This window comes from Macaca mulatta, chromosome 7 (assembly GCF_049350105.2).
Source record: "Macaca mulatta isolate MMU2019108-1 chromosome 7, T2T-MMU8v2.0, whole genome shotgun sequence".
Lineage (NCBI taxonomy): Eukaryota > Metazoa > Chordata > Mammalia > Primates > Cercopithecidae > Macaca > Macaca mulatta.
This window is the reverse complement of record NC_133412.1, coordinates 125,892,577-125,907,626: the sequence shown is the minus strand read 5'-3', so window position 1 is coordinate 125,907,626 and position 15,050 is coordinate 125,892,577. Positions and strand designations below refer to the sequence as shown.

General features: G+C 37.3%; 1 protein-coding gene across 1 annotated transcript in view; it reads right to left on the bottom strand.

Moving 5' to 3' along the window:
• Positions 1–1,257: 1,257 nt before the first annotated feature.
• Positions 1,258–15,050, bottom strand: part of STYX (serine/threonine/tyrosine interacting protein) — a 51,873-nt gene continuing 38,080 nt past the window's right edge. Inside the window, exons 10-11 of the mRNA XM_015143699.3 lie at positions 7,313–7,406; positions 1,258–5,207 (exon numbers count right to left, since the gene is read on the bottom strand). Coding sequence (XP_014999185.3) covers positions 5,134–5,207; positions 7,313–7,406 — 168 coding nt within the window. The 3' untranslated portion in view covers positions 1,258–5,133. The remainder of the gene's footprint in view (positions 5,208–7,312; positions 7,407–15,050) is intronic.

Genomic DNA, 15,050 nt, shown 5'->3' with positions numbered 1-15,050 from the left:
TCCTTGTGGAGCAGGACTACCCCACAGGCAGTATACCCACCACAGCCTCTTTTTTTTTCTTTTTTTTGAGACAAGGTCTTGCTCTGTTGCCCAGGCTGGAGTGCAGGGGCACAATCACCATACACTGCCGCCTCAATCTCCTGGGCTCAAGTGATCCTTCCACCTCAGCCTCCCATGTAGCTGGGACTACAGGTGCATGCCACCACACCCAGCTAATTAAAAAAAATTTTTTTTTAGAGATGGAGTCTCTCTCTGTTACCCAGGCTGGTCTCTAACTCCTAGGCTCAAATGATCCTCCCGCCTCAGCCTCCCAAAGTGCTAGGATGACAGGTCTGAGCCACTGCACCTGGCCCACATTTTTTAAAGAGCCAGTGTCCCACTCCATCACCCAGGCTGGAGTCCAGAGGTGTGATCACAACTCACTGCATCCTCCAGTTCCTGGGTTCAAGCCATCCCTCCTGCATCAACTTCCCCAGTAGCTGGAACTACAGGTGTGTGCCGTTAACACCTGGCTTTAATTTTTTCTGTGGGGTCTCACTATATTTCCCAAGCTGATCTCAAACTCCTGGGCTCAAGTGATCCTCTGCCTCAGTCTCCAGAGTATCTGGGATTACATGTGTGGGCTACCGTGTCTGGCTGTTCACATTTTTGAGCACTATTTGCTTGTGAAAAGGTATAATGAAGTGGTAGTTGTCATTTTTACTGTGTCTCATGTTTTGTATATTTTTGTTTCATCAACTAAGATGTACTGTAACATATCTGAAATCTGGATATATTATCAATGGTTTGTCATAGTTTTGTTAGCCATACATTGCCTTTTAGTGGTGCCTAAAATAATGGTGTAGTTGTGAGGTGATCTTAGATTTGATGAAGCACAGTATGCAGGTAGGCCTAATGGAGGAAGATGGTACTATAAAAGCAAGAAGTATTTTTCTTTTCGTAATGACTTAAAGCTGTTCTATGGATGACCTACCCTTTCCTTTAAACATGATTCTCTCACTTCCATCTCCAAACTTGCTCAACTAATCCTTAAAAATAAACTTGAGGTGGAATTTGAGGCTTGCCTGGAGTACAGACCATAATTTTTTGTGTGTGTGTAACCACAGTGTTTTAGAGCATACTCTTAAGTGCTTCTCAACATTCAATGTTCATCCACTCTTAACTCGGAGTAAATTTGGGTTACTTTTACCCAGTAGATAACGATCTAAGTAAAGAAGTTTTGAGGCATAAGCAGCAGTATGAATGAACTTTTCAATATTTTGGAGGTATAATGGCACAGCAGTTTTAATACAACCACCAATCTTCACAAAATAATTTTAATACTTTGTGCCTGGGCTAGCAGCATCTTGTACTGTGACATTCCTATACAGACATAAGCATTTTATCCAAGTACAAATGTTAAAAGCAGAGTAACTTAAGCAATTGTGTATACAAAGGTATATAGACACTGTAGGTTATTTTTCTTCTTGAATCATTTTTGCTGCATAGTAAACTGCAATTACATGTCAGTATAATGTTACTGATCTATAGAATACACTTTGAACTGTGAGGTATGGCAACTCCCTATGAGAGAGAGCTAACATGTAAACCTGAATATTTTGAGTGATTTTTGTTTTAGCTGCCACAGATGGGAAAGACAAAAAAAAAAAAAAAATCCAGCATTCGAAGACCCTAGAGACCTTTTCTAATCAATAATTTAAAAAAAAAAAAAGGTCTTTCAGTACTTCTCACCTATTTTCTAGCATTCCCTTATTGGAGCACTGTTGAACGAAGAAAGAAAGAAAATACTGAGGTGAAGCTATGTTTGTTATGAGATTATGGATTAAATCAGTTATTAAAAAAAAAAAATCCGCCAGGTAACTGCTCATTTACTTTACATCAAGTTGAGATCTTGAGAGAGATACATATATCTCAACTTTATAATTCAAGATTGCAGTTAAATATTTCTAATTCACTTGAATTACCATATTAATAAGACAATTAGAAACCTTATATTTTCTTAATACGGACATGCTTAACATTTTCTGACATTACTTCTAAACTCAGATGAAGCATAAAATCTCCCCACAACTGTTCTAAAAGTGGTTGAGCTGGTAGCAAAAGCTATCATGGTTTAACATTTCCACCATAGAGTAGATAAAAGTAAACAAAGGACACTGCTGTTTAAACATCTAATAGGTAAGAAATTAACATGAACCAATTAACTGAAATTAGAATACTGCCATTCCAGGTTTGAATACTTTCAATACTCAAGTTTCATATTTTCAAAATGAACAGTAATACAGTTTCCCTATGTTTTGATAACAATTTCACTCTAAATTATGGGCCCAGATTACACTTTTAATGTTGGAATTGGGTGATCACTCCCACTTTAAATACTCTAGAAAATAAATCATGATTAAATTTATCATAGTTAACTATCACAAAACATCAATGGTAATAAAGGAATCACAGAAATGGAATCAAATAGAATAAAGAATAGGAAGAGCTACCAGAACTACTTGAACATTAGGTGGACAGATGTAAGAAAAAACAAACTTGTAATGTTCTTATATGAAAAAATAAACTTCATGGTTTGTCTACATTAATATTGTACTTAGCCGGGCGCAGTGGCTCAAGCTTATGATCCCAGCACTTTGGGAGCCCAAGGTGGGTGGATCACTTGAGGTCAGGAATTTGAGACCAGCCTGGCCAAAATGGTGAAACCCCATCTCTACTAAAACTACAAAAATTAGCCAGGCATGGTGGCATGCGACTGTAATCCCAGCTACTCGGGAGGCTGAGGCAGGAGAATCACTTGAACCTGGGAGGTGGAGGTTGCAGTGAGCCAAGATTGCGCCACTGCAATCCAGCCTGGGTGACATGACAGATTCCGTCTCAAGAAAAAAAAAAAATTATATATATATATATATATATATATATATCTAGAGTACTCAAGATGATAAGAGTCCCTTTTCCCAGTGTTTGTGAGAGACTAATATACAGTACTGGGCAGGCACTTTAGTGACAACATAAAAATTACAGTGGATAGAAAAAGTGGAAAATTACCAGCTACAAATTATCAATAACAAAATCTGTTCTTTTGGCCAGGTTACTAGATTGGATATATGTATATTTATGAAACAAGTTTTTAAAACCTAAACTTATTATGAAGATTCTTTTAAGCAGAGTTTCTGCTAAATGAAATATCACAGATTGTTATTACATTGTAAGAGATCTTTGCTGACCTGCCCAGTAGTGATCTATATACAGGAAAGCTATGTTATCTGGAACTTTTATCAACTGGAATTTTAGAAAACCCAATGCAAATCTTGACTCCACTAGACCACTGCACACCAAAGGACCTAATCACAAAGCAGAATACTGGATGACAACGAGATTAACAATATGCTGTTTTCACAGTTGTAAGATAAGAGAAGGGAAGGGGAGGGAAATCAGAAGAGGAATATCACCTGGGTCAATAGGAATTAACTCTTAATTAACAATTTTAATTAATCTCTACTCTCCCACTATGCTGGATAAGAAAGCTTTTACTGTATTATCACATCATAGAGAGGAAAGCAAAGCAAGTAACTTGGTGTAATAGGTTACTTTGCATAGTACCTCTTGGTACCAAGGGAACATAGAGAAATCATTCCCATTAGTAAAGCACCTCAAGAGAGGATTGAGAAAAGTTAGATACAAAGGAGTTTTGTTTGTACTACCCTAAAGTCATCCACTATAAAAAGTTAAAAACACTCCTCTCTTCCCTTACATACTTAAAATAGCAAAAGTGTTTTCTTAGAACTTTTATACACACAAACTAAAACATAGCCAAAAATCCATAAAGTGACTTTACTAAAGCAAATTATGGGGCAGATATGGACTAACTGAATGTCAAGAATGTATTAAAATGCTAATTTAAAATACAATAGAGTCTCCCACAAATCACCTTCCCCAAAGAAAAGCTTCTGTCTGAGCCGGAACAATCTCACAGAATCATTAAGACAACATAAAAGGGAAGAGTAAACATTCTATATTCCAAATGATTTACTAATGTTTCTTCCAGTCTCATACTTTCAGTTTAAACTAATTTATGGTTTAAAAAGAAAGGAAATTACACAAAAATGTTAAGAACTTTTCAGTGTTCTACGTACTAATTTAGAGGTCATGAGGATTTAAGTTTTTTAAAAACGATGCAAGGCACTTTTCTTTTTTGGGGCTTCATTTAGAAAAAAATGGTGCTACATTGGTTTATTAGATTCTATTTAGAATCATTTTGGACAAAGGAAAGAAGGGCTGGACAACTCTGAAAAGAACAAATACAACATTTGGCTTTTACCGCCAAAAAATGCAAAAAGGAAAGTCACTTGAAAATCTGACACTATCCTTGTTTTTAAGCACTTGGTACTATAAATCAAAACATTTTCCTTTTATCATTGAAACTGTAGTTTTCTTTAATATAGAATAAACAAATTAGGAAAGTAATAAGAAAGGAAGCAATAATTAGATCACGTTAAAGTAAGGACAGCTGATTAGGGTCATGATTTAAAGATTAATAATGGAACAAGAAGTATAAAAAATAAAATGGTAATTAAGCTATTAAGTTATACTAAAAAAGAAATGTGGCAGGTTCCTGCATTTTGTTAATGTTTCTGTAAGAGGCTCCATCATAAAACTGAACTGTAAAATTATGTTAAAAATGTAATATATAGAACAGAAAAATGAATTTTTAGCAAACCTTAGCAAATTCTTTTGTTATAAATTACCCAAACTTTATAAACAATCCCCCCATACTTGCATTTTGTTTAAAGTAATAACTTTATATCATACAAATAAATTTCAAGTATGAAAAGTGCATTATTGCAATAATACCTCTTTGCAAGTCCAAAATTCTTGGTTTATAATAAAACTTGTAAAGTGTGTGTGTGTATGTTTTTTTTTTTTTTAAAGGAGTAAAACCATCAGTGCCATCTATTGCAGAAGTCCAACATCTTAAAATGTTGCTCAACAAGTTGCAGAGAAGTATGTCTGGAAGCAACATGTAATTGAAAAAAAAAAACTACTTATGTTTTTACCATTTTACATTATAATTGTCTCTTGTATTTTCTCCTTCCCAAATAGAAATTCACACTCTATAATGTTGCTCTTCAGTCAGCCATTCTGTGCAGTTGCCACTTGCATGTTTCCAAAATCATCCTCTTCTTCATGTGTTCTCTTCAAACTGCCTAAAAGTTATTGCATGAAGATTAAAAGGGCACTAAAATAAATTCATGTTAAAACGTTACAGCAAGTAAAATTTGTTATTCATTAAGTGATCATGTATACACTATGAAAATTCCACCACTGAACTTATAGCAAAATTTAGTAAATTCCTTTGTTACCTACATTACCTAAATATTGTAACTTTTTAATCTTCATGACAGGATATATTTTCCTTCTCAATTATTAAGTATGTCTTAGGTATTACATATAAAATAAATAATAATTTTTGAACTAGTGTGGAAACAGACCTTTTAAAGAGATAATACACAAATGTTTTGTTATCAAGTTGTTTTTTAGGCACCATAAACATGTGACTTAGGGCATAAAATTTAGGAAATTAATCTTGTATAATTTTTTGTAGATAATCTTTTTGCTTTCATAGAGGCTGTTATGAAGAGCAGCTGAAAATATTTTTCCACTGAAGCTATGGAAGTTTAGGTTGGGAGAAAGGAAGGTATGAAGCATATAAAGAGATTTTCTTTTATCTATTCTTCACATCAGCATCTGCTAGTACAGAAACCTCCCACTTAGAATCAAAGCTCTCTCTATATCCCCAAAAATCATAATCAAGAAATTAGAATCTCAATGGAGGAAAACTTTAGGGAACAGTTAAACCAGCAGAGGGTCCACTATGTTTTTTGCCTAACAATGGCATGACCTTAAACTTATGCCCTATAGGACTCTTACATCATGGTAATAATAATGTTAATTCAGAGGGCACATTCTAATATGAAGAATGTTTCACTATAAAATTAATAAAGATAAAAATATAGTATCAACACAATTGAATGAGAAAAAATATCCTAGCCCTTAGGCTAAACCTAGATGCTGTGATTAAGTTTCAGATGAAGTGCTGTGCTTCTATGGGAACTCTAAATGACTAGGGGTTGGAGGAAGAGTGCATTAATCATCATGTCTTCCTGAGGAGATGACATATGAACCAAGAATAGGGAGACTAAATGTGATGCACTTTAGGTGGGGAAAAGACACACACAGGAAACCATCAGTAGTTGTTTTCTGAAACGCAGACATAAAGAGGAACAAGGAGAGAAAGAAACCGAAAAATCAGAAGGGCTTATGGCATTCTATAAACTTTTGTAGGAATGAAGCCAAAGGAGGCTTTGGCAAAGGAAAAATATCATTATTAGAAATATCTTTCATGGGAATAAGTCTGGCCACTATGTACAGAACAGACCAAATAACAAAAGTTTGGAGAGGAGGCAAATCTGGACCTGAACTAGATTAAGGTCACTATTAAAAAAAGGAATGTTAACAATACTGACAAAACAGACCCTATAGGATGCGGAAAGCAATTATTAGATAGATGTGGCAAAGGAAAGAAAAAAGTCAATTAGGAAGTTGAGCCTTGGGGATGAATATACAGTCATATCACTCACTATAGGCAGTGCAGTAGAGTGCAATGAATTCTATACTTGTGGATCAGATCACCTGTCCTCAATTTCCAGGTCAGTGCTAACTAGGTATATAAGCTGTTCTTACTGCCTTATGTAACTGTTGGTTCAAAGGTTGAAGTGAACTGCAGGGTAGGAAAAACTGGAAATAAATTAAAAATACCTTGTGTGCTTTGTTAGGAGAGAAACAAAGGTGATAAACACGGGTAGCACAGTCTTGGGAAAGGAAGATTTTGAGAGCATGCCTGGATTAACTTTGAAAATAAGGGGCTTAGGGTACTTCTGAAATAGCAACAGACGGAGGAAAGGATGGAAATATTGATGGCAAGAGAAAAACAGCTCACATTAGCCACCCTACATGCTGTATTAACCACCCTTTACTTTTAATAAGATCACCTAAGCATGTTTAGGGCCCCTTCTCCAGATTCTTCTTCTTATTTTAATCTTTACAACATGGATGTACTACTACTTAAAAGACTTAAGCTTATTATAGTACACATTTATTCATTATAAAATGAATCCTTTTGGAATTATCTGAGCTCAATAGTTTAACAAGTTTTCTAAACAATTTAAATTGTTCAGTGTAACCTGTAGCAAGTTCTCCACCTTTCATTATCTCTCTTCCCAAATTTCTCCAAAAAGAAAAAAATCCTTACCTGTGGTACCAGAATGAACAGATAATGACCTTTCTATCTGGAGTGGTGACATCATCTGTATTGTTAATTTTGCTAGGTAGATGGCTTCATATTCCTTAAAAAAAAAAAAGTTAATTACCTTGAATATATATTTACATTCTTGGGTACCCAAAATAGTGATTAATATACAATACACTTTTGGTATTCTTCATCTGTACTGAAAACTCTAGTGCCATACTGTTTGAAGATAAATGGAAGTTTAAAATTCCTGTCTCATAAATTCGGAACTACTGATAATACTGATAACTATAAATCAAGTCTGGCTAATAGCTTGCGCTAGGGTACTACATGTTGAACTGCCAGTCAGTATGGCATTAGCTATAATGATCTCTGACTTCATCTGTTTAAAAAAAACCCAAAAAACACCAAAAACCTAAATTGGCAATCTCAATAGTCCTCTGCTTCCAGTTATAAGAATAAAGGCATTTTTGTTTTTCTCTTTTCTGAAAACAAGGAAAACATTTGATGAAACTAGGAAATATCCATTACTCTGAAAATGAGAAGAATGAGGGGAAAAGGAATTGATTACCAGCTAGGTCAGGAGAGCGGTTACCTTTATGGAGGGAGAAACAGATCTGTGCTTGAGAAGGGGCATGAAAAAGGCTTTTGGCGTTCTGGTAAACATTCTGTTTCTGTACTTGGGCAATAGTTACATGGATGTTTATTTACATTTTATGCATTTTCTATATATGTATTATAATTTCACAATAAAATTTTCAAAAAATAGAACCATACTAAGCTAGGCATAGCAGATAACTCCTCTGTGGGCCAGAGTAGGTACAGTTCATAGCTCGCTAAAAAAGGTGACCTAAAATAAAACCAACAAGCCCTTGCATGGTATGAAAAAGTCAGGAAATATGAGTGGCCTATGGGAGAAGGTGGGACATATTAAGGAAAATGTGAACATGTATACCTGCCGTTTTTTGCAAGCAGCAGGCTGTAAGTATGGTAAGGAGGAAGAGAAATTTGGTTTTACGTAGCCAAGCATCAGTTGATCGTGGATAGCTAAAAGTAAAGGCTAAATCAGCAATTCTAGCCTGGATATACATGAGAATCACCTGAGGCACTTTAAAACCTACATACCTAGGCCCCACCCTCATAGATTTTCATTTCATTGGCTTGGTTAAGAATTCCCCAGGTGATTCTAACATATATCAGTGTTTATCAATTTAAACAAAATAAACCTGTGATATAAGCTGCTCTGCTTCTTACTCACTGATTCATGCCACCAAAGGAACCTGGGAAAATTCAAGCTGTCTGCCTTCCCCAACCACTCCTCTGGCCCCTTTCCCACAATTTTATTCTTGGGTAAATAGCTGATCTAAGACGAATACCTCCAGTTCAAAGATGACTAATAATCAAAAAGGAACCAGTGTTAGGTCTTACTCAAAGATTTTACAAGGAAAAAACCAAAAAAACAGAAAAGCAAGAGTATAACCAAACGTCATAAAGAAAATGCCATAAAACTTATACCATGAAGCAGATGAAAATTATGAACAAATTAATCAAAGAAAATATGGCAGTTACAGGATTGAATGTTTGCATTCCTCTGAAAATTCATACGTTGAAGTCCAAACACTTAATGTGGGGACTTCGGCAGGTGATTAAGTTGGGATGAGGTCATGAGGACTGGCCCTAGGATGAAATGAGTATCGTTCTAAGAACTATGCTCCCACCTCAAACCACTAATACTTATTCCTCTACCTCAAATGCTTTCCCCCAAATATGTGCATTTCTTCAGGTCTTTGCTCAAAATACCACTTTTCAGTAAGCCCATTTCTGACCACTCTTCTAAAAACGCAATTCTTGTCCCACCCTCCTTACATGGCCTTACTTTTCTTGGATCCATTACTTCTGACCTACTACATTTTGTTTGCTGTCTGATTCTCCCACTAAATAAGTTTCATGAGGTCAAGGATTATTGTCTGTTTTGTTCTCTGCTTTACTGTCAGTGCCTAATTAAAACAATGCCAAATAAATACTTAATGAAACAATGCAGCATGGGACATGGAAAACAATGTGAGAAAAATCAAGTGGAAAAAAAAAGAACAAAGCTGAAAATACTTACAGAGAAACGAGCAAATAAAGAAAAAAGGGAACATAAACTATACCGGGGTAAGGCGTACACTAAAAAGAAACAGAAATAGAACAACCAAAAGGGCAAATACACAATAGAAGACAACTTTCCTGATATAAGGGAAGGCTTGAATTTCCAAGTGGTAAGAGCACACTATGACTCAGAAAAAAACTGATGTAGAGCAATCAACAAGATACAGCCTGTAATCCCAGCACTTTGTGATGCCAAGGTGGGAGGATCACTTGAGTACAGGAGTTTGAGACCAGCCTGGACAATATGGCAAAACCCTATCTCTACCAAAAATAATTTAAAAAACTAAGTCAGGTGTGTGGCCTCACACCTGTAATCCCAGCACTTTGGGAGGCCAAGGCAGGCAGATAACCTGAGGTCAGGAGTTCCAGACCAGCCTGACCAACATGGTGAAACCCCGTCTCTCTACAAAAAATACAAAAATTAGCTCAGTTTGGTGGCACATGCCTGTAATCCCAGCAACTCGGGAGACTGAGGCAGAAGAATCGCCTGAACCCAGGAGGCAGAGGTTGCGGTGAGCCAAGATCGCGCCATTGCACTCCAGCTTGGGCAACAGAGTGAGACTTCGTCTCAAACAACAACAACAAACAAACAACTTAGCCAGGTGTGGTAGTGTGTACCCATGGTCCCAGCTACTCAGGAAGCTAGGGTGGGAAGATCGCTTGAGCCCAGGAGGTCAAGGCTACAGTGAACCATGATCACACCACTGCACTGTAGCCTGGGTGACAGTGCAAAACCCCTCTCAAAAAACAAAAACAAAAAACCAGGATACACCTTGATAAAGCATCTTATGGTCATCTAGACGAGAGGTCCCCACCCCTGGACTGCAGACCCCAAAATCAGTCCATCGCCTGTCAGGAACTGGGCCATACAGCAGGAAGCGAGTGGCACTCCACGGAGCATTACCACCTGAGCACTGCCTCCTGTTAGATCAAGAGCAGCATTAGTCTTACAGGAGTGCAAACGCTGTGGTAAACCTATCCCTCCCTATGGTATGCGAGGGATCTAGGTTGCACACTCCTTATAATGCCTGATGATCTGAGGTAGAACAGTTTTGTCCTGAAACCATCTCCCCCACCACCCCATCTGCAGAAAAACTGTCTTCCATGAAACTGGTCCTTGGTGCGAAAAAGGTTGCAGACTGCTGATCTAGACAACCTTCTCCTGACACAAATCAATTCACCTAACGGGGGAATCTTAAAATTGGTCTGCCTTCAAACTTTTCTAAAACAATTTTAGGCCAGACGTGGTGGCTCACGCCTATAATACCAACACTTTGGGAGGCCAAAGCGGGCATATCACCTGAGGTCAGGAGTTTGAGACCAGCCTGGCTAACATGGTGAAACCCCATCTCTACTAAAAACATAAAATTAGCTGGGTGTGGTGGCATGTGCCTGTAATCCCAGCTACGCAGGAGGCTGAGGCAGGAGAATCACTTGAACTCGGGAGGTGGAGGTTGCAATTGAGCCGAGATTGCGCCACTGCACTCCAGCCTGGGTGACAGAGTGAGACTCCATCTCCAAAAAAACAAAAAAACAAAAAATACTTAATATCAGATCTGTGTACAAAATCACTAGGGAAAAAGTACTAAATAAAAATTTTACATCTAGCCACTGTCATTCAAATATAAGGGCAAGAGAAAAATATTTTCCAATATGCAAAGGGATAGTTTCCACGGGAATATAGTTTCCATGAACTATCCTTAACAATAATACTCAAAGTCCAAGAGTTTAATAAAGACACTGGGACAGGTAATAGGATTGGCTGAATCTTACTGAAATATAGGATTAAGGGCTGGGCACTGTGGCTCACGCCTGTAATCCCAGCACTTCGGAGGCCGAAGCGGGTGGATCACATGATCTCAGCAATTCGAGACCATCCTGACCAACATGGTGAAACCCCGTCTCTACCAAAAATACAAAAATTAGCTGGATGTGGTGACATATGTCTGTAATCCCAGCTACTCGGGAGGCTGAGGTGTGCGAATCATTCAAACCCAGGAGGCAAAGGCTGCAGTGAGCCGAGATCACACCACTGTACTCCAGCCTGGGCAGTAGAGTGAGACTTATCTCAAAAAAAAAAAAAAAAAAAAAAAAAAAAAGGAAAAGTCAAATAAAACCTTAAAAATTATGTAACAAACATAAACACATCAAAAACTTTTAAACTATAAAAAGAAGTTTAAAAAAAAGGATCCTTTTAAAACAGAAAGCATAATATGAAATAATGTAAGATTGTACCTGTCATTTTCAGTAAATGAAAGTGTATTCACCTATTAGAAAACAGATGATACCAGATTTAATAGCAAAACTCAATCCTAGACAATATTGAGGAAAAGCATCTAAAATCAAGTAATTTAGAAACAGAGCACCAAATCATGAATGAAATTCCATTCACAATTGCTTCAAAGAGAATAAAATACCTAGGAATCCAACTTACAAGGGATGTAAAGGACCTCTTCAAGGAGAACTACAAACCACTGCTCAGTGAAATAAAAGAGGACACAAACAAATGGAAGAACATACCATGCTCATGGATAGGAAGAATCAATATCATGAAAATGGCCATACTGCCCAAGGTAATTTATAGATTCAATGCCATCCCAATCAAGCTACCAAAGAGTTTCTTCACAGAATTGGAAAAAACTGCTTTAAAGCTCATATGAAACCCAAAAAGACCCCACATTGCCAAGACAACCCTAAGTCAAAAGAACAAAGCTGGAGGCATCACGCTACGTGACTTCAAACTATACTACAAGGCTACAGTAACCAAAACAGCATGGTACTGGTACCAAAACAGAGATATAGACCAATGGAACAGAACAGAGTCCTCAGAAATAATACCACACATCTACAGCCATCTGATCTTTGACAAACCTGACAAAAACAAGAAATGGGGAAAGGATTCCCTATTTAATAAATGGTGCTGGGAAAATTGGCTAGCCATAAGTAGAAAGCTGAAACTGGATCCTCTCCTTACTCCTTATACGAAAATTAATTCAAGATGGATTAGAGACTTAAATGTTAGACCTAATACCATAAAAACCCTAGAAGAAAACCTAGGGAATACCATTCAGGACATAGGCATGGGCAAGGACTTCATGTCTAAAACACCAAAAGCAATGGCAACAAAAGTGAAAATTGACAAATGGGATCTAATTAAACTAAAGAGCTTCTGCACAGCAAAAGAAACTACCATCAGAGTGAACAGGCAACCTACAGAATGGGAGAAAATTTTTGCAATCTACTCATCTGACAAAGGGCTAATATCCAGAACCTACAAAGAACTCAAACAAATTTACAAGAAAAAAACAACTCCATCAAAAAGTGGGCAAAGGATATGAACAGACATTTCTCAAAAGAAGACATGCATACAGCCAACAGACACATGAAAAAATGCTCGTCATCACTGGCCATGAGAGAAATGCAAATCAAAACCACAATGAGATACCATCTCATATCAGTTAGAATGGCAATCATTAAAAAGTCAGGAAACAACAGGTGCTGGAGAGGATGTGGAGAAATAGGAACACTTTTACACTATTGGTGGGACTGTAAACTAGTTCAACCATTATGGAAAACAGTATGGCGATTCCTCAAGGATCTAGAACTAGAAGTACCATATGACCCAGCCATCCCATTACTGGGGATATACCCAAAGGATTATAAATCATGCTGCTATAAAGACACATGCACATGTATGTTCACTGCGGCACTATTCACAATAGCAAAGACTTGGAATCAACCCAAATGACCATCAGTGACAGACTGGATTAAGAAAATGTGGCACATATACACCATGGAATACTATACAGCCATAAAAAAGGATGAGTTTGTGTCCTTTGTAGGGACATGGATGCAGCTGGAAACCATCATTCTCAGCAAACTATCGCAAGAACAGAAAACACCGCATGTTCTCACTCATAGGTGGGAATTGAACAATGAGATCACTTGCACTCAGGAAGGGGAACATCACACACCAGGGCCTATTATGGGGAAGGGGGAGGGGGGAGGGATTGCATTGGGAGTTATACCTGATGTAAATGATGAGTTGATGGGTGCAGCACACCAACATGGCACAAGTATACATATGTAACAAACCTGCACGTTATGCACATGTACCCTAGAACTTAAAGTATAATAATAATAATGAAAAAAAAAGCAAGCTTGAAGGCAAAGGAATGGGAAAACTCAAAAGGCAAATGCAAGCAAACAAAGAGTAGGATTTACAATATTAAACCAGGTTAATTGCAAGGTAAAATAACCGAAATCTGTCCGGGCGCAGTGGCTCACACCTGTAATCCCAGCACTTTGGGAGGCTGAGGTGGGCGGATTGTGTCAGGAGTTCAAGACCAGCCTGGCCAACATGTTTCGTGAAACCCCGTCTCTACTAAAAATACAAAAATTAGCCGGGCTTGGTGACGCATGCCTGTAATCCCAGCTACTTGGGAGGCTGAGGCAGAAGAATCACTTGAACCCAGGAGGCAGAGGTTGCAGTGAGCCGAGATTGCACCACTGCACTTCAGCCTGGGCAACAGAGAAAGACTCTGTCTAAAAAAAAAACAAACAAAAAAACCCCCAAAAAACCGTGAAATTTAAATAGGGTACAACTAAAATAAAAACCTAACTTGAATTTCTATGTACCAAATAGTAAGTACAGAAAACAAACTTGCAAAACCAAAAAAGTGGAAAGAAAAAGTAAACATAAAAATAAGGAAAAAATAAAAATATAGTAATAGATTCCAGTTCACTGATTTCAGCCCAAGACAGATCAAGTGGACAAACACATTTAACTTTATCCCCTGAAAACAGAATACATCTTCTTTTCAAATGCCCATAAAATTCATGACAACAACTACATATTAAACCACAAAGAAAACATCAAAAACAATGTACTAAAAAACATTCTCTGATTACAATAAAACTAAATATGAAAATTAAAAATTTTGAAACCCAGTCACCTATACAATTAAAAAAAAACTCAACATATATTAGATTTAAAAAAAAAAAACCAAAACTGAAATCACAGAATATCAAGCTATAACAATAAAAATAATGCCGATGAGAATCTGCAGCATGCGAGTAACACAATGCAAAGAGGATAATTAGTGGCCTTGAATTTTTGAAAGAATAAAAAGAAACCAAGTTTTCAATTCAGGAAATTCACAACCGCAGCAGCAAACAACACTAAAGCAAACTACCAAGCAAGCAGAAATTAGAATTCAGAAAAATGGCATGGACTAACCAGATGAAGAAAAAAAATAATAGAACCAAAAGATATTAAAGTACAAGATACTATTTTCCTTAACTCTATGTAGAACTCTTATGAAATCGATGATTACACAGAAGATCATAAATACTTCCAAAGTGACCTAAGGAGTATCGGAAAATCAAACCAGGCCAGGAACAGTGGTTCACACCTGTAACCTCAGCACTTTGGGAGGCCAAGGTGGGCGGATCACCTGAGGTCCGGAGTTTGAGACCAGCCTGGCCAATATGGTGAAACCTCGTCTCTACTGAAAACACAAAAATTAGCCAGGCGTGGTGGCAGGCGCCTGTAATCCCAGCTATTCTGGAGGCTGAGGCAGCAGAATCA